Source organism: Odocoileus virginianus, chromosome 7 (assembly GCF_023699985.2).
Source record: "Odocoileus virginianus isolate 20LAN1187 ecotype Illinois chromosome 7, Ovbor_1.2, whole genome shotgun sequence".
NCBI classification, from domain to species: domain Eukaryota; kingdom Metazoa; phylum Chordata; class Mammalia; order Artiodactyla; family Cervidae; genus Odocoileus; species Odocoileus virginianus.
This window is the reverse complement of record NC_069680.1, coordinates 66325486-66345482: the sequence shown is the minus strand read 5'-3', so window position 1 is coordinate 66345482 and position 19997 is coordinate 66325486. Positions and strand designations below refer to the sequence as shown.

The window sequence follows — 19997 nt, the reverse complement described above, 5'->3', positions numbered from 1 at the left end:
GCTGGTTCCCAAGCTTGGGGCAGCTTCAGTCCACTGACCTAACACATGGGTCTCCTTCACCCATCTCTGACACCTCACCTTGCTGAATATCCATACCTCTAACTTCTTGGGGGCCTAAGAATTCTCTAATTCCGGCAGCCTGCCAGGAAGAGCATCTAAAATCCTGCAAAGACACAGAGCAAACTCACTTCTCATCCAGTCCGCCACACTCCATAATTCAAAAGGCCCTTCTCACTGAGCGGTGTGCCCACTCAGCTCAGCTCGGTTGGTTGGAAACACAGAAACACAGCTCAGCTGACCAGGCATCGCCTGGATCACTTCCATCAGAAGGAACACAGCATCCCAAGGCAGAAGTACATGAGAGAGGAACAATAGGATGAACCCTTGTCAGAAAACCCTTATAGTGGAGGGGTTTGGGGAATGCAGGAGAGCATTAATGCCAATAACCCTTGACCAGGTACTTGCCACTGAACCTGGCCCTGTAGGGTATCAGTGAAATGGCAAGGCTCCTTTCACTTGTCGGTTGGTCATTCACATGTGTTTGAGTGCCTTCTTTGTGCAAGGCACTATTCTTGGTGCCAGGGAGGGAGCAGTGAACAAGACAGTCCCTGCCCTCCTGGAGCCTTCACTCTAGTGAATGGAGATAAGCAGTGAGCATAGAAATAATTAAATACCTTCAGAGAGAGACAGGTGCTCTGAAGAGAGAGGAGACTGCCTGAGGGTGTGAGGGATCTTGTATGGATGCTGCTTTAGCTGGAAAGGTCTGGAAGGCCTTCCTTGGGAGATGATGCTGAAGCTGAGATCCAGTCCAGGTAAACAGCATGGGCAGAGGCAGGGATAAGTTGGTGGTGTTTGAGCAAAGGCAGAAAGGCCAGTGAGGCTGGTGGGGTCGGGGAGAGGTTGGTAGGAGATGAGGTCAGGCAGGGGCCGTGGGAAGAAACTTGGGTTTTAGTCCTATAACAAATACAGCCAATACAAGAGTTTAAGCAAGTTAATGATATCATCAATTCTTGTTTTAAGAATCTCCCTGGTGACTAGACAGAGAACAGGCTCTAGGGAGGCTAGAATGGAAATGGCAGGGAATGAGCGAGCGTCTCTGACTCCTGCTCGGATGCTGACATGTTCCTCACTGGGCACTGATGTGGAACCCAGCAGACAGGTTTTTAAGTCCCTGGAGATGAGAGTTTGGACTCTAGGATATTTTTCCACCTTGATTCCAGGCAAGCAAGCGGCAGCTGACTTTAGCTTCATCCTGGAGAGAGAGGGACGTAATTGTTTGAAATAATTCTACTCTCATTACCTTTAACGTTGGTTCAGCTAGTGAATCGAACTATCTCCCATCCTTCAGGGTGGCCAAGACTGCTACAAAAGGACTGTCCCTGCAGAGCCAAGCAGTGAGATAGGGCCTCGCTCCCTCCCTCTGTACCCTTCTCCCCTTTTGGGCCTCCTGGAGGCCTTCAGCTGTGAGGCTGATGCTTGATGACGATCAGAACTGTCCACATACCATTCTTCCTCATTAAAAGGCCAGAGCAGCCTGTGTTACAGTGGGTGGGATACAGATGCATATGTGTGCAGGGTGGTGAGAATAAAATAAATGATTAAACATGAACTTCCCTGGGCATGCTGGGCAGGTTAGGAAATTGGGGAAGATAGATTTGGGTTGCAAAGAAACTTCTGTTAGAAGGAGCTAGAAGTTTTGATAATGCATGCAAGTTGGGGTGGTTTCCTGCCTTTGAACACACATTGCCTGTAACCCTCAGTTGGAGAGGGCAGCAGCCCCATGCTCCATTGTCCAAACCTGGCAGGCCAGGTATTAATAATTCATCCTGGAATGATATGTCTCTGGGAGGGCAGAGCTGATGACATCACTGGATTTTATGGTTTCCTAACCCTCCTCTCCCAACCTCGCTTTTCCCTTTCTAAATCTCCCCACCCCATGCCAACATCCCTATTCACCTTCATTCAGTCTTAAACGTCTTGTGTCATACTACCTGGAGAAATACTGAGTGTGGACCCTCTGTTTCTGGAAATTTTGTGGTAGTATAGTTTAACTTTTGCATTCTTTCCCATTTTTCCATAGTTCTTCATCCAGGAAGAGAGTCAAATTCAGCTGTCTGGCCAAGGAGCAAGTTCTCAGAATCTGCTATTTACTCATTTTCTTTTTCTGTGTAACAAATCCAGTCTAATGATTTCCTTTTTTCTCCCCCAGCTTCTAAAAGTTTGCCAAAAGGTGGACTCCTTGGGGACAAATCATGTTCTAAATTGCTGTGTTTTGAAGGAATTTTCTTTAACTTCTAATCATTGACGTATTTTTGATTTATTTTTTTTCTCTTTGCTGCCTTGGAATACGGCCCCTACTCTATTTTAACTGCACACTGGTAGTGATATATTGTGAGTAAAATGGGTTCCCAGCAGCCCAGAGTCCAGTTCCCCCTGTCTTTCTCTAGAAGAGATACTTCTTTTATTTTCTGTGCAGTTGCAGTTTCTTTTTTCTTTTGGTATTCATGTTGCATGTAGCAGTGACATCATGCCCCAACTCTGTCTGCAGAGTAGCCTGGAGCTAAAGAACCCTGCGAGCGGGGAACCCCTCTCTGTTCATCCACCTCCCACCCCCTCCATTGCCCCCCACGCCCCCCCTCCCTGCCAACCTCTTGCCAGCTTCTGGCATTGTCTTATTTTTCCACTTGAAAATAAGACCTTGACAACAGTGTTTCTCTTGAAGGCCTTGTCTCAGGGACCTTGAGGGGACACTGAGTCGGCTGAGGTAATTACCACTAGCTCTAGATGCCTCATCAATTGGGGGTCATTGTCATGCTTGCCTTTGATAAATTATACTTGGTCTCCTCTGCTATTAAGCTTGAATTCCTATCCTGAGGGAAACACATATGCTACATATATATTCCCATGTTGTGATATATATATATGATAAGTACCAATACTTTATATGTAAAAATGTACATTTTTATATATAAGCATAGAGATATAGAGAGAGTGATGTATTTACTACACCATACATGCCTCTCTACACGAGTAAGTGCTTGAGAGAGAATTAATTGGACACCCAGCTTTGGGACTGTAAGTACCTAAATTGCCATACTGGAGACAAGTATTTCCATAGTGGTAATTATTTTCTATAGTCTGTGAAATACGTTTGCTTTAAAATAAAATTTCTCCCTCAGCAATACCCACTAGGACATACCTAGTTCCTGTATACCTAGACATCTTGCAAAATCTGCTTGCTTGTTTAAGGCAGAAAGGGATGGTTCGGAGAGTATGTTCCATTTTATTAATCAGCTGTGTAGAAGCCCACCTGGATGAGTAAATGTAAGTCTTTGAGCCCTGTGTTACTCAAGGAATTGGACCATCTCTCCCAGCAAGATGTGGCAATTGATGAGGACCTTTTAGGCCAGTGTTTCCTTGTGTGCCTTAGAATAGTGCTGCTTTCCATGGCACCAGCAACAAGCATCCATCTTTACTCGTGTACAAGAGACCCAACCTATAGACCAGTTCAGTACAGCAGCCCTGGAATGTGGAGAAGCTGTTTCTGCACCTGGTTCTCTCTTACTCCTTTGCAGCAGAAGAAGAAAGTTGGTCATCTGGTTTGGGCTAGTCGTATGAGGGTATGGTACACTCTATGTACCAACAAAACAAAAGTGACCTTCAGTTTGGGGCAAAATTCTGCCAGAATTGACTCCATGGTTCCCTTTTTCTGCAGAACATCTTGAAAAATGGGTTGAGGACATGGATGGCTTTCTTTCCTGCCAAGCTGCCTACTGTATCTAGTGGAGGGAAACCGTGGTGTCAGTCTGCAACAACGCTAGTGCCAAATCCTTCTGTCTTCTCCAGCCGCAGTGCAGCGTTAAGGGCAGGATCACCCTACTAGTTCAGTGTGCTCTCTGCTGCTGTCCTTAACCAGCTTTTTTGTTCCCTTCTTTCCATTCCTGGAAAACTACCTGGGAAGGTCTTTCTCTTCCCTCCAGAAGCTATTTGGAGAATTTCACCAAGAGAAGACATCACTCCCTGTTTATAGGACTTGAAAGAATGCTCTCAGATTCCCATTGTTCCATCAAACAGATGCCTCCGTCTTACCCCTCAGTGGACTTTTTCTTCCACGGATATTTTGACTTAACATTTAAGTTGCTGCCAAGTATATGAAGAGCAGTTCTAGAGTTCAGCCTTCCTGATTTTAAACATGAAGTTCCAATCTGAATTGAAGAGCAGGTTTTTGTTTTGTTTTTTCTTCCACTCCAGTCTTGCCTCAAATTGCTCCATTTGAAACCTAAAATATTTTTTCCCAGCAGTTGGAAAACTCCACCTGAGGCTTTTAGTCCTGCACTGCTTTTCCTGCCCCTTCCAGCCCACCCTGGAAATTAAGATTCTACAATTGGAAATTGGCTGACAATTTGGTTGCTGATTCAGGAGGCAGATGGTGTGAGAACGGGATGGAATCCAACTCCCTCTTCCATTCCAAGCTTGGCTCTGAAGGGCTAACCAGCAGAGAACCTGAACTTGACAACTGACTGTCAGCTTGACACAAGGAAAGAGCAGTAACTAAGCTAATCTACAGCAGCCCCTTCTCTACAGGTTTCCTTTCTCATGATCAAGACCTTTGCATGTATAAGAAAAGTTGTCCAAGGGTATGTCTGAGAAATCTTCCAGTTTTCAACACTTGAGTAAACAGCTTTGATGATGTCCATGAGGAAAATACTTTTGCCTCTAAAAATAGCACCAGGAAGTCATAATGGAAGTATTGGATGAATATGCACTTCATTGTGGTGAAGGAAAGGACATAAAAGCTTTTTCTCAAATTGTAAAACTGCTAGAACAGAGTTCTTGGGGAGAAAGGTGAGACCTAGGGTCTAATTCTTGGCAACCACATAACCTCTTTGAATCTGTGGCACTAGTCCAAGAACAAGAACCTTATGATGTGGGCCAAAGGGAAAACGGAGTCTCCAGGGGCTTATATTTCTCTGCATTCCCAGAGTTAAGCCAGCTGATGGGGACAGTTAATTGAGCATAAAGTTCCAAGAATGCTGAAATGGAATGACATGTAGCTGCATCATGGACAACTCTCCGTGATGCACTCTTGTCTGCTCCCTGTCTCAGGAAGCTATCACAGGGCTCTAAGGAGGGACCCAGCCAGCCGGTGCCGTAGCGGTCCTGCTCTCTGGGCCGTGACTGCACAGTTCACACAAACTGCCACTTTTGACCACTCTAGGACCATGTCCTGGCACCTCTCTGGCTTTCATCCTGGCTCTCCTTTAAAAATCTTCTGTGGATTGGGAGAAGCCGTTGAGTTGAAATGACACTGCAGGGTTCAATTCTTAGAGGCACGCAGCATCTTCACCCAGCTTGTTCGGGTGGTCTGTTAACTGGCTGCTCTTCCATACGAATCCACTAGATGTCCTTACAGGTCTACTTAGCATTACCACTGAGATCCTGTGGAAAACTCCCTTTTCTGAGGATGGCGATTGGGAAAGAGAGCATTAGGTGACTAGATAAAAAGAGAAAATCAGCAAACACCAGAGGAGAGAGGGCACTCTATGTGGCCAGGGAGTAGATAGGAAACTTAACTTCTGTTCTAAATAAATACTGAAACTTTCACAATTGCCCTTTGAAACCTAACCTTGGGAGTTTTAAGTGGCACTATGATATATGAAATTAACCTTTGAACCTACATCAGCTCTAAAAGAGGAAACAATCATGGTGACATGGAAATAAAAAACACCAGCTAATTCTGAACAGCCTCGATTCACTAAAACAAAAATGAAGGATTAGGAAGGAGAGAGAGAGTTGAGGAGGTTGAGGGACAGTGTTTTCTAAAGTTGGAGATCCATGGCTTAATTTTGATATAATTTTATTTTACGACTTGAAAGTATAATTTTACACACGGAGCATATACTTCTCCTGGAACGGCTACTACCAGAGAGACACATTCTCATCCATTTTTAATTAAAGAGCCTATTTGTGACTCATAACATGGCCCAGTGGAAGGTTCTTCCTGGCTGGGACATAGCATCCTTCAAGCTCGATGGATCACAATCACCAGAAGGAGGTCAGAATGGGCCTTATCTTTTAAGAAAGTGGACCCAGAAGTATATAGGTGAAGACACCTGATGGGGGATCAGTGAAAATGGACTATTTGAGAAGTAAAACAAAAGTGCCAACCTCCTAATTGGTGGCACCTTGGTCTAGACGCTGTAATTCACAAAGGTTTATCAGCGTGTGGGGCTCAATCATTTTTAACTGTTTCTGTCTTGTCTTTGAGCCTCTCATTGACCACTCTTGCTGATTTGTGTGTGTGTGTGTGTGTGTGTGTGTGTGTGTGTGTGGTGGTGCTTCTTTGTCTCCTGAGATTTCTATTTTGGATTTGGTGTGACTGTAAAACTGATGACTGGGAAGGAATGACAAGAAATAGCATGTTTTCTTTCTTATGCATATGCTGCTTTGGAATGTGAGTACTGACAATTAACATTTAATCTTCTTATAGCAAAACTTTTTTTTTTTTTCCTTTTTGCTGCTTTGATTACCAGTTTCAGCCTGTTCCTGCATGCTAACACTATGAAATTTTAGAACAATGCATGGTCTCCAGAAGAGCCAACAGTAACAATCGCAAACAGTCCCCGAGAGGCACTGATTTGAAGTTTGTGTTTCCTCCTGAACCCTTATCAAGTAGGAGGTTTCAATCACCCATTATGATGGGTTTACCCCTGACAAAACCATTTCAAAAGTTATTCCACCCCTTTCTCCCTCCCCTTGTCCTTAAAGACGGTATACATATAAGAACTTTTTTTTGCCTATAAATGTGTCAGAGTCTATTACTGTGTATGAACCCAAAATGGCAGTATGAAAACGAAAACCAGGCACTATTGCTAATGAGAAGCATAGCATTTCAGAGTTTGATGGGCTTCTCTTCTGCTACAGCATTTGATTAAAATTTTTTTTCAAAACAATTTATCTACAGTGAAACAAAAAATCATCTTCATTTCCCTTGTGTAAATAACAAGTCAGTATTTCCAGTAAAAGAACTGAGAAGGAAAAAGCAAGCAAGTGGTCTGTGAGCTGGGCACCAGATCTGGATGCATTTAAAATAACTTGATTTTCATGTCTTCCACCGAAGACTGTTTTCCCTTTCTTGACTTCAACAACTGCTGTTTGGGGTGTCTGGGCAATCATACAGTGCCTTCTAAATTCTTCTGATTCAAATGCTATAGTGGAATTTTTTCTTTTTTTCTTTTCCGTTTTCCTTTGTAAAAGCTAAGCTCAGGAATGACGCATCGAACGGGCTGGGGCTGCATGGTGATGACCTGAACAACTGACTAGCTAGGATGCTAACAGAACCTGTCACTAGAAGTGTGAGCGAAGATCACGGGAATGGAGTTGCTGCTGAAGAGATCTCTCATTCATCTCCCCCAGTGCCTGTTCTTCACAATCATAACATTCCCCCTGCTTGACAAATAGACTGGATGGCAAGTCATAAAGGTCTTAGAACAGGACTTGACCCATTGGAGAGATTTAAACCTCTCTTCCTAGTGACGGTAACATTCAAAGAGGGCAAAACCACTAGCCATATTTTAAAGTAAGACTGCAACCATTTCTCCACTAAGAAAAAAAAAATGGGGGAAAAATGACTTTCAAAATGAAAGGTATGGGCACAGGGAATAACACCTCTCCAGTCCAGCTGACTATTTGGCTGTGATGCTTGGAATAAACATGAATTCTCCCATCTTGTGAGAGGAGCAGGCAGGCATGTGCTAAGGATGAGTCATGATGTTTGCCTGCTGTACCATTAAATGAGGTACAAAAGCTTCTCATTATACTGAAATCTAAATTGGCTTGAAGGGTGGAGGTGAAGGGCCTTGAGAACTATAACTGGGGTCCAACAAGTTTTGTAGGTTAGTACTCAAGTTGGATTCCCAGGCAGTGCAGAACCTGTGATAGTAGCTTAAGACAAGCTATCAAGGCCTCATGCAGATCTCAGTAAGATGTTTTATGTGGGATCTATTCTCTCATCTCATGTTTTATAATTTCTCACCTATGCTGGCCAGTATTTTCTGTATAGGAAAAAATTACTGTTAACCAATAACCCTACAGCTTTCTGAATTTTCAGTGGGTGGGGAGAGAAAAGCAGATGGGATTTTCAAATTCTCTGAGCTGTAAGCAGAAAATACACCCATGAGTGGCTTAGTGCGTTCCAGCAGACCAACATCTCATATGCTTCTGGTGATTTCTTGTTTGTGAAATGCTTTTAATGTCAGATATGCAGCGTTTGCCTTGAGTAGCTGCGTTTCTTACATGGACAGATTTGGATATTTGTTCTGTCAAGAGTAAATTTAAATTCCTGTAGGCATCATGTAAACTCACTCTGGGGAAGTTCAACAGAGGCATCCTCAGATTCGATATTAACATGTAATCGTTTCACATCTAATTTGATGAAAGCTTGTCCCGGCCTCTGCCTAATGCCCAGAAATGGATGGAAATTAGAAAGCCTACATATTAGATATTCTTGCATCTTGCAAAAAAAAAAAAAAATTCATTGCACCCAATAAGGAACTAATTGATGGGCTGTGTGTATCTTTTGTCCTCCTGTATTAATGGTGCCAGGGGAAAAAAAAATGTTGGTTGCATTTTTGCCATCTCTAACGTGTGCTGCTTCTTATCCAACAACCCTGTTGTCATCAGCCATGCCCTTCATGTGATCACTTGCTTTACATAGGGGAGAAAACTAATACGCAGCAGCCTTGGAGGACTCTACAGGCCACTGATACTTCCTCTGCTCTTTTCGATGTACAACCAAACTGTTACCAACAGTCTCTCTGCATTTTATTTTTTCTGGGTCAAGACTGTTAATGTGAACTAAGACCTGTGTTCAATCCCTGCAGCTCCCTTCCAGCTGCCTCGCTGTGTGTGACTTTGCCATTAACTACCGCTCTTCCTCTCCTCCCATCCGACCCCTGTGGTTATAGCCAAGATGTCCATCTACAAGAGAATGAGACGAGCATGTTGTTTTGATTGCGGACGTTCTGAGCGTGACTGCTCGTGCATGTCAGGCCGTGTGCGTGGTAACATGGACACCCTTGAGAGAGCCTTCCCACTTTCTTCTGTCTCTGTTAGTGATTGCTCCACCACTTTCCGTGCCTGTAAGTTTAACCCCAACATGCAGAGTTCCGTGTCTGTGATGTCCGTGGCCTCATCCCCGTCTCGTGTTGTGCCTGTGGCGCCATGTGTATTTCTCCCGCTGGATGTGGTGACGTGTCGCCCTCGCTGCCCGTGTCACTGTATGTGTGCTGGGGAGGCCTCCTTCCCTGTTCTGTGAACTTACGTTTCTTGTAAGAGTGTGCAGGCTGTGATATTATAATCCAGTGACATTACTCCTCTCTCCTTTCAAGAAATTAATGTGACAGCACATCAAATGCTGAATTGATACAGAGATGCATGGAAATGTATACCTTACTCTTTGGGGAAAGGATTCAGCATTGGATTGGGTTGAAAGGAGGTAGGAAAACGATGTAGAGAGAACAAGCCAACTCTGGCATAAAACTGCTTTTAGTGAGTTTAGATACTTTCCAAAATACAACAGGGATTCCATGCAGATGGGTTTTTGTTTTTGTTTTTGTTTTCTTTACAATGTCTCCCTAATTTGTATCTCATTCCTCTAGTACTGGTTTGCCTCCTAATGCTCTGAAAAAGAATATTCTGAATCTGCCAACCCTTACAGGCTGGTAGATTCTAGAGTTTTTCCTCCCAATGATGATTCATTCAGAGGATCAGTCCATTATTAACTTCCTTTTTTCCAAAAATATAGCCCCCTGTTTAATTAAGCTGTCTTGTAGCAATCGTGATTCTGAATAACAGCAAACAGCATAAGCCAAGAATCTCCCTGGTTTCCTTGTGTCCATTGTGCAATCCTTGGGGTCAGTCTTTGCTCCCCACAAGCTCAGAGGTGTTACAGAGTCTTGTGGTCTTGTGGCAGTTGGCATGTCTGAGCCTCACCACACCCCCATTCCTCGCCTTTAGCCTGGACTTTGCTGGTGTTTCACTGACATAGTTCGTAGGTGATATTACTGAAAGTTCCAGCTTATTCACTGAGGGTCCTCGTCTAAGGGCAGAGGAGGTTATGGTTTGCGTGAGGACTTGGATACCTTCAAGGGTGGCTGTCACCTTGTTTGGTAGCATGAACGGTAGAAGACGATCCTTCCTTCTGTGTTCATTACTTCCTCTTGAAAGCACCCGCCGTATTTGTCGGTAACCATAATATCCATTATCTTTTCTTCTAAGTGCCCAGAGCTGGTTCAACTAAATTTTCACCAGCAGCAGTTACTTCATACTGGCATCAGGGTGGGAAAAGAGCAGTTCGCTCTTGAGAATTTATCCCCATGAGAAGTTAGCTGGCTCACATGCTAGTGTTGAAGGTGGGATCCATGGGGTGTCCTGGGCTGAGGGAGCCCTCATTTCACTAATGAGGAGTGTGGCATCAGAGTGTGGCAAGCCTGGTGCTGATATCTGAACTCACAGTTGAGGTCTGAGACATTATTTGTGCTGGGAGCAGTCTTAGGGGCCTTTGGACCAGAGAATCATCATTGTCTCTGGTTTGTGATTCACTGCTCCTTCAGAACAGTGCCAAGGGACAGGATTAATTGTTTTAACAGTGACAATGAATAGATGTAGTGTGAGAGGGATTTTGGACTGTCCCAATCACAGTGGCCTAACATCCTCAAAGGGAAATTTCCTTTGAAATCTTTTAGATGCCACAGTATGTGCCCTTACTCCATCCTCCTCATCACAGATCTCTCCAGTTCATATGACACCACCAAGGTGAACTCAGTCACAACCATGCAAAGAACTTGTTTGTCTGTGATGTGTGGCAAGACACCAGGTTCAGAGACAGGAGCTGGGGAGGAGGGGTGGTGGAGGGGTGAGCTCTAATGAACTCCAGTTTGACCGCATCTCTTTGATTGATGGCAGCAAATGTAAGCACCAGCCCCCTTGGCTACCTGCCTAAGGCACAACTTCTATTTTGAAGTAACCACCGGGCTCTAAAACCTTGGCCAGAGATCTAGTGGAGAAAAGGAAGGAGCCACTCAGGCTCTAAACTCAGGCCTGTGGTCATGTCTTGGCACTGGCCGCCTCTACCAGTCACAGCAAATCTATGTCCCCTGCTTGAGGTCCATGATGCCTAGTACGTGCAATTTCCATCTTATGCAGGCAAAACCATAACTGGAGGGATTTCTCAGCTCTGCAATTTAATCCAAGTGTTGATGGAGGCCAGGGGAAGAAGAATTAAGGGTGGGATTGTCCCATCTACTCAGAAACGTCCCAGGCATGAGATTGTTGTCTTTCTACCCATCCAGCATCAGCCCCACCATTGTGAATGTGGAGCTCTGGGCTGTATGTCGAAGGCGTAACTGGTACTGACAGCTCAGGGGGGTGGTTCGCCTCCTCTGTTTCATCAGCCTCCCTGCCGTCGTCACTCCATCAAACAAAAGCAGATTTCATCCATCCCTGTGTGAGTCCACTCACCTTTGACCATTAATAATAAGTTAGAAAAATCCATTCCAATTTGAGCCCCTCCATGGGCCCACGTAAGCCCTTCTTCTCCAATTAAAGGATGTCTATGTCTATGCAGAATTCCGCTGGCAGAGCTCCAATAGCAATCCCCGGCCTCCCCTGGCTGGTGGTGGGGTTGGGTGGTGCCCATTGAACAGGGCTGGTTGCCTCAAAAAGCAGTGGTGAGAGTGGGCTTTTCATTAAATATGAACAGATGTGAGACGTAGAGGGTTTGACAATTAGAAATGGCAGCAGAAGGGCCCTTGCATCAAAGTGAGGTCAGATGGGTGGATCAGATTACTTCTCTTACATTCTTTAGTTGTTCTGAAAATCATCTTGAATTAGTGTCAGCAGAACCATGATGGGTTTTGCCCTTTGTCTTTTATGCCGGGGCTGTATTGTTTCCCAAGACAGTCATTAAAGGTCATTATACTATTATGGAGCTTGCTTTGGTCGCAGTTCCCTAGTTGAGCCAGTGTATTTTGGAGACTCGCTGATTCGCTCTCTTTTGCCTTTCCTCTACCTCTTTACTTTTTCTTTTTCTTATAAGGGGAAACATTTCTGTTTTCAAGGGACATTAAATTGAAACGCAAAGTCCCATTATGTGTTTTCTGAAGTGGGAAAAGGAGTAGCCAGTTCCCAGAGGAGCAGCGATATATTAAAAGTGTTCACACAGTTTTAGAAATCTGCCTCCTAACAGCAGGGCCTGCCTGTTCCGCGGACCTCTCCTTGGAGGTGTGGCCCCTTACACGCTCCCTGTGTTGGTAAGTCACATACTTTTCTCACAGATGTCTCCTTCTATTGAACTTGTGAGATGTCTGTGAACACTGTGCTGACAAAAAGATTTGCAGGGAAGGAGAAGTTCTTTACAAAAGACCTAACAAGCAAAGTCAGAAAAGTTAGACAAGGAGTGTCCAGTAAGGGTGCATCACAAGACTATTCTATTTTTGGCAGGAATGAACCATGCAATATGGTGGGTTAGAATTGGTGTGCATCATTTTTGGATCATTCTGATTCTGTTTCTACTTTGCCTGATCCTAAACAAAAGTACCAGCTATCTTAAAAGATGCTCAGATGGTATGGGCCCCAGACTTTTCACAAGTAGCTATGTTCTAGTACTCTCAAACAAAAATATATATAATGTCTGACAGTATCCACACACACATAAATATAGATTGAAGTTCTAAACTTCTCTTCCATGTAATTTTGCAAAATAGTGTCTTTTCTCTGTTTAGAATTTATTCTTGTTATTTCAGCCTTGCCTGATATCTGATTGTTAAGTCTAATAGGAAGGGGACAGTCCAAATTATGATACAGTGACAACATAAGACCCTATTGATTCAGACCTGCTGAGGTCTGCCTGACGTGGTGCTGGCCGCAAACCATTGGTAACCCTGGCATGAACAAATTAATCATGTGCTTGAAGAGATATAGATCTTCAAACTTACACTCAGAAATAGATTCAGCTAAAGGACATGTATGATCACTCACACTAGCCTTTCAATTTACTAACAGTTTAAGCCTGTACAATTACATACACCCACTTGTGCATTGCTGTACGTAATTTTAAATGGTGCACAACTTTTTTTGGGGTGTAAATATAATACAAGGAGGCATTCAACTCTAATGGTTTGGTCAAGAGGAGAAGTCCAATACGATTAGGTTGACGGGAGAAATACCAAAATCAGTTTAGTGTAATCTTGAGTCTTGTGAGATAATAAACAAAAATCAGCTTATCCCTAGTAGCCTTTGGTTTGTACAGGCAGAGAATTAATGTTGTCAATAGAACTAAAGTCACTCGACTGCACTAATGACATTTTGAAGTATATAAAATCAGATACTAGGGCAGGGGTGCAAATAGCTCTAGAACAGTGTCTGTAATAGGACACACTCAATGCTGACAGTCACCAATGCCTATTGCAGGGAGATTTAATTTAATAAGCTGCCTTTAAAAATCAACAGCACATAATTATCTCAATCCTTTTCTGTAGGTATAGGTTTGGGTGACTTCCTCAAGCTCCCCAGCCCTAACTTTTGTTTATTTTACTCTGGACCTTGAAACCAGAGGCTCTTTCTTCCCACGACCACCATCAGCGATAGAATGAAAAAGGACAGGCAAAGCACACTCAGCCCAAATCAATCTAAGTCATGGTTTGCCCTGTATTTTTAAAAACCCATTCATTCTGGGTCTGCAGTATCTCCCATTTATTCACGCTTGCTGGTGGAATCTCTCTTTCTCCCTTATCCCTCTCTCCCTCCCCAATGTCTATTTATAGCTACGAATAAAACTACAGCAACCTTTGGCTTCTGCCCTACCTCTTTAGGCTTGGCCCGTGTGCACTGATTTGGCCATTTGCACTTCATCACAGGAAGGGGAAAACAGGAAGGCAACTGAACCTGGGAAACTATTTAATCATTCCATGAGTAATGGACCTCAGTGGGAATCTTAGGGCACTTTTGTTGGTAGAAGGCAAGACTGCAGAAGCCCACGTCTGCCTGTTTATTTTCTGGTAGCCACATTCAGCAGCAGGGTGACACAATATATTCTTTCCTACAGTAGTCAGCTCTCTGTAAGAGAGTTTGCACTTTGTAAGACAGCCATCATGTTTGGGCAAAGTTTTCTTTGAAATGAACCCTTTCAATTGTCCATCTCTAAGGACATCTCCATACAAATCATGTTTTTATTCATAATAAATAACTGCTTTTTCTATTATGACACAGGTCTAGTGTCAGGTGAAGCAACTGACTTGCATTTGGGGACCGTGATGTGCTCTCCTGTCTCTCTCTCAAAAATAGCACCATCGAATTCTTCAAGATAAATATGCTGTGAAGAGGCACCACATGTAGATGAAAGAGAAAGGAACCGTAGGCACACAACAGCCAACTTTTTAAAAGAAATCCTTTGAAACAGAGCTGAGAGACAAGAAGTAAAACAGTCAGATTGAGGAGAGGAGAGGGAGCTTTGTGTGCATCCCCATCTCTGGGGCACCTCGCTTCCCAGGCATGTGATGCCTTAATAAGGGACTGGGCTCTTCAAGGACAAACCGGAAAAGGCGTTGGCGTGCCACAAGTAAGCTAAGCAGAAGTCCTTATGCAAGGTGACATGGAAATTATGTTTGCATTTTCATTTCAGGACAGTGGCCAGTTGTCACCATACTCACCCTGACAGCTTCTACCACCAGGCAGTGGACTCTGCCTCTTACCTCCATGGTGGAGGGCAGATGTGGCCAGTTGGCTCGCCATCTACCCCCTCCTCCCCTATCGCAGGCGACAGATGCCAGGGCCAGCCCGCCTTTCACTTGAGCTTTCTTGTCAAGGCTGTGCCTTGAGCCCGAATCCTGACCTTTACTGTATGAAATAAAGTCCTGATGAACAAGCAGAGGTTTGAATTAGAGCAGGCTTGGAGCAAATGTCAAGTCCATCTCTGCCTCCCTCCTCCACCTGCGCCAGGAGCCTGGATTAGACTCAGGCTGGAGTTTGCAGTGCCTTAGGCTTTTATGGGTCTGGGGAGACATAACTTATTAACAAAGAGTTATTAAATTTTTATCAATTTTACAACACAATGTAAATGCCTCCTATGAATCTACATTGTATTCATTATCATTTAAAACGTTAATTAAGTCAAAGTTGCATTTAATTTCTCTCTAAATGGGCCTCTGGGAAGAGGCTTTTAGAAACATCTGTGGGAGCGTGCGGCTCGTGGAGACAGGGACTCCCCCAGCCCGCATTCAGGACAGCCCCCTGAGTTGATTGCTATCGCGTGTCTGTGGCTAATTTGTTGTGATGCGATGAGGCAGTGTCTTGAATTAGCATCAGACGGAGGATGGTGTAAAGCCACTGGAGAGAGGCTTGCAGGGCGGCGGCCCAGGCCGCACTGCATCCTCCCTGCAAATCCCATCCAGACGGAAATGAGCAGTTGATCTGAGCACTCTGGTCTCAATCAGGCTTTGGGACCTTCTCTTCTCATATGGTGCCCATCATGTCAGTTGGATGCTTCCCTGATCTGAGATGGACGTTTGTCATCTGGCCCAACAGATTTAGGACATTTGCCAGCATGCTTATAAGAAAGTTCTCAGTGTTTGGGATCTCTTTGATTCGCGTTTAAGCCTACAAGCAATGAAACACAGAATGGCATAATGGGGCCTGTTTTCAGGATAGAGTGGATGTGTAGAGAGTACAAACAGGTCATACTCATTGGTGAGGAGGGAAGAAGAGTGAGGGCTACTAAGATTTGCTGGAAAATCACTTTCCCCTTTTGAAGCATGGTTGACACCTCTTCTCTTAGTGTATATATCTTCCATCATCTAGGACCCAAGGCTTGTTTATGTAGCAGTGCTGGGAAATGGCCCGTTGCTTAACTTGGATTCACATTAAGACTAGACTTAGTATAATATCTGCTCTTACTGTATATTTCAGTCATGTCTGACTGTTTGTGACCCATGGCCTGTAGCCCGCCAGGCTCCTTTGTCCATGGGATTCTCCAGACAAGAATATTGGAGTGGGTTGTCATGCCCACCTCCAGGGAATCTTCCTGACCCAGGGATCGAATCCACATTTCTTATGTCACCTGCATTGGCAGGCAGGTTCTTTACCACTGAGGTACCAGGGAGGCCCTTACTCTGTGCAAGGGCCTCTGCTAACCCTGCAAGGGGGTGTGTGTATACATGTGCATTTGTTGTTGTCAAATTGAACACCCATGTAGCATTTTCTGCATTGCAGGTGCTGTTCTGTGCCCTATACAAATATTATTTAATCCTTACCATGAGGTAGTAATCTTTATTTTCAGCTGAAGCAACTGCAAATTGACACATCTGTGCATTGACAGATGGGGCAACTGAGGCACAGAGAGGTTAAGAGACTTGCCAGGAATCACACAGTGAGTCAGTGGTGGGGCTAGATTTGAGGTCAGGCTGGATGGTTAGTTCTGCAGCCTGTGGAGCAGATTGACTTACTGAAGAAGATGGATAGGTCGGTCTGTCTCCAAGGAAGGGGAAGAAAGATGAGGATTCCAGTCCCGAGAGCTGAAGACAGTAGGCGGGGATTGTTGTGAGAGAGGGAGGGCGGTGTAGGGGCCTGGAGGTCACCTCTTGTTGGTCAGCCGAGGAAAGGTTCCACAGGCTGGAGCAGTTCAGATGTGCTTCGGGGGGTGGGAGGCAGAGAGTGTCCTGCCTCATGGCATGAGAGGCTGTGGCAGCTGAGGATGGGGGCTGGTGCCTCCTCACAGCTGGCCGCCCAGTTTGGCTGGAGGAACAGCAGCAGAGCCTTGAAGGGTGAGTTGCTCCGTTGCTCAGTCGTGTCTGACTCTTTGTGACTTGATGGACTGCAGCACGCCGGGCTTCCCTGTTCTTCATTGCCTCCCAGAGTCAGCTCAGACTGATGTCCATTGAGTCGATGCTGCCATCCAGCCATCTCATCCTCTGTCACCACCTTCTCCTCCCGCCTTCAATCTTTCCCAGCATCAGGGTCTTTCCCAGTGAGTCAGCTCCTCGCATCAGATGGCCAAAGTATTGAAGCTTCAGCTTCAGTCCTTCTAATGAATATTCAGTGTTGATTTTCTCTAGGATGGACTGGTTGGATCTCCTTGCTGTCCAAGGGACTCTGAAGAGTCTTCTCCAGCACCACAGTTCAAAAGCATCAATTCTTCAGTGCTTAGCCTTCTTTATGGTCCAACTCTCACATCTGTCCATGACCACTGGAAAAATCACAGCTTGAGTAGGGCCCTCATATTAGCATAGTATTCACATATAATACATAAAAAGCATGCTAGGTATTTGATAGGGGAATGGGCCGTAGAGGCTTTGTTTTGGGAAGATCCCCATGGCAGCCATGGGAGGAAGGACTGGACCTGAGGAGGCCCTGAGTAACCCACCCTGTGAGAGTGAAGAAGACCAGTGAGGTGGGGCTATGCCAGGAGGAGGAGGGAGCGAGCTCCCCTCAGAAGCCCAAAGAAGGAAGACTCGATCTAACAGCCTCTAGGACTCGCAGCTGAAGCACATTATCCAGATACAATTCCAAGAAATTAAATCCTTTTAAAAGAAACTTGAATTAATGGCACTGAAGTGGCTGATTTCCATTAGTTAAATTTCTTGAGCTTAATTCTCCCCAGCTGACCCAGCAGTCATTGTGATTCCGACTGGGGCTCTGCGAAGTCGTCTTCTGGGGGATTTCCTGAAGTCACGGCTGGGAAAGAAGAAGAGGGCAGCAGAGGATGAGATGGTTAGATAGGATCACCGACCCCGTGGACGTGAGTTTGAGCAAATTCCAGGAGATGGTGAAGGACAGGGAAGCCTGGCGTGCTGCAGTCCATGGGGTCGCAAAGAGACACCACTTAGTGACTGGACAACAATAACAGCAACAGCAGGGCTGGGACTAGAGACCTACTGGGTCGCCTCCCCTGCCCTTGGTCTTGGGGATCCACTGCATCAATTTTCTTTTTTGAATCAGTATTTCTTTTTCCTCCCCAACCAGCCTCCCATTTTCCAGCAAGACCCACGTCTTGAGTGTGTCGATGGGGATAGAGCCAGGCATCTCTGAATCGCTGGCATGAGTGGCCTTGACCCAGGCTGAGCAGCAAGAACAAAGCCAAGGGGGGCCACCAGTGGGTGTGTGACCAGCCCTGAGGGTCGTGGCTCAAGCTGCCTGCAGTGGCTTCAGTTAGAGCTCCTGGGAATTCTTTTTTAAGATCCCTGTGTATGGCAAGGCGACTTTCTCCTCCCATCTTTCTCAGGAAGACAGAACGTCTCCTTCCATCTATGGAGGGAAGAAAATAATCAAGTGCTTTCACGTCCCATTCACTGAGAATCCACTGTCGTTTCCAACCACTTATCCGACTCCAGTGGAAATACAAAACACATTTCCTGTGAAGTATGGCCACACAAAATCCGAGGATGTCATGTGGCATTTCTAAGTACCATGGTGCAATTTTCTTTTCTTTTTCATTTCTCAGTGCACATGAATTTGATCTGAGTTCACCGTGTCTGTATGTGAGCATCCAGGACTGGAGGATTTATGCACAACTTCAACCCCAAAAGGTGGTTGAAACAGCGCAGAAAATCACATGAGTCCTGAACTCTCAAGCAGTGGTAGAGCATGCATGCTGAGAATGCCATGTTCTCAGAGGTCTATTCCCAAACCAACATTTTTCTTTTTGTGGCCATGCTACATGACTGATGGAATCTTAGTTCCCTGACCAGGGATCTTGAGCCTGCACCCCCTGCAGTGGGAGTGCAGAGTCTTAACCACTGGGTACTCCATCATGTTGAATTACCTAGATAATCAAGGAATCATCCATTCCTCACATTTGCTTACCAAAATTTTGCTTCTCCAGCCAAACGTTTTTTCAAAGAGAATCTGAATGGACAGAAACAAGTTCAGCGTTGTCAGATCCACACAGTTGAAATTTCAGATAACATCCAGAAGACTTTTTGATAAATAGTGCCTCGTTTGCAGACAGCTTCTAGACAAACCCCTAGATTTTTGTTCTGAGGAGGCATTCTTCTGATGTCTAGCTCAGATGAGCTGGGGGAAAAGGGTCTGGAGATTCCAAAGTGCCCTTCCTTTGCTGACCATTTCATCTGGTCATCCATAGGAGGAGCTATCCTCCCACCACCAAGGGAAATAGCAAAAGGAAAACTCTTCCAACCTCTTCTCATAAAACGGAAAGTCCTGGTTTTATCCCATTCTATAGGATAGGATGAGTACCACCAAATACTCCTAAGGCTAAAGAAAAAACCCTGTGCACACTCAAAGTGGAAGCTTTTGAGGCAGGTCTGCATCAGGGACGATCAGCTACACTGAAAGACTTTGAAGTGAAGTGAGAAAGACTGCTCCTCGGTGCTGGAGCCACATAAGATGGTAACTACAGGGGCACTCTGTAGACCACCAAGCAAGGGCTGTCTTCTGGGAGTGGAGCCGACTGCTTGCCTGAATGTGATCTCCATTCTGGCCCTTGCCAGTTTTCAGGGCTGGAGCCAGTTGGATTGCCACTCAGTCAAGAAAAGACCTGGGGGACTGCCTGCCTTCCCTCCAAGGCCAGAAATGTACCACACTAGCATTCTTGGCTGGGCTTTGTATTTTGGCAAGAATACCTGAATAGGAGATGGCCTGAAGGATTCCAGTTTAGTAAATATTTGATGAATGAAAGAATGAATAAATGAAGGATTCTCAGCCATCGGTTAAAGGAATAGATGGTCTGCCAGATGGCCTCAGATCTGTGAAGTTTCCTAAAACTTTCTAAGCTGCTTACAATATAGTATGTGTGTCTATACAAATATAGGTATACAGATGTAATGTGTGTGTGTGTACAATCTTCTCATCCCCACAACCAGGATACAAGATTCAGAAGGAACAATGTAGCAAGAAAAAGAAAAACTAGGACATAAGGATCTTGAAAAATCATCAGCTAGGAATTACAATCCATATTCTTTATGAAGGTTAAATACTGGGAAAGA

General features: G+C 44.9%; 1 protein-coding gene across 30 annotated transcripts in view; it reads left to right on the top strand.

Moving 5' to 3' along the window:
* Positions 1–19997, top strand: part of KCNMA1 (potassium calcium-activated channel subfamily M alpha 1) — a 752676-nt gene that overhangs the window by 606148 nt on the left and 126531 nt on the right. For 16 of the 30 annotated variants that reach the window (XM_070470892.1, XM_070470891.1, XM_070470896.1 and 13 more), the window contains one exon: positions 8967–9140. The exons of the other annotated variants lie outside the window; for them this stretch is intronic. In XM_070470892.1, coding sequence (XP_070326993.1) covers positions 8967–9140 — 174 coding nt within the window. The remainder of the gene's footprint in view (positions 1–8966; positions 9141–19997) is intronic. 30 annotated transcript variants of the gene reach the window in all.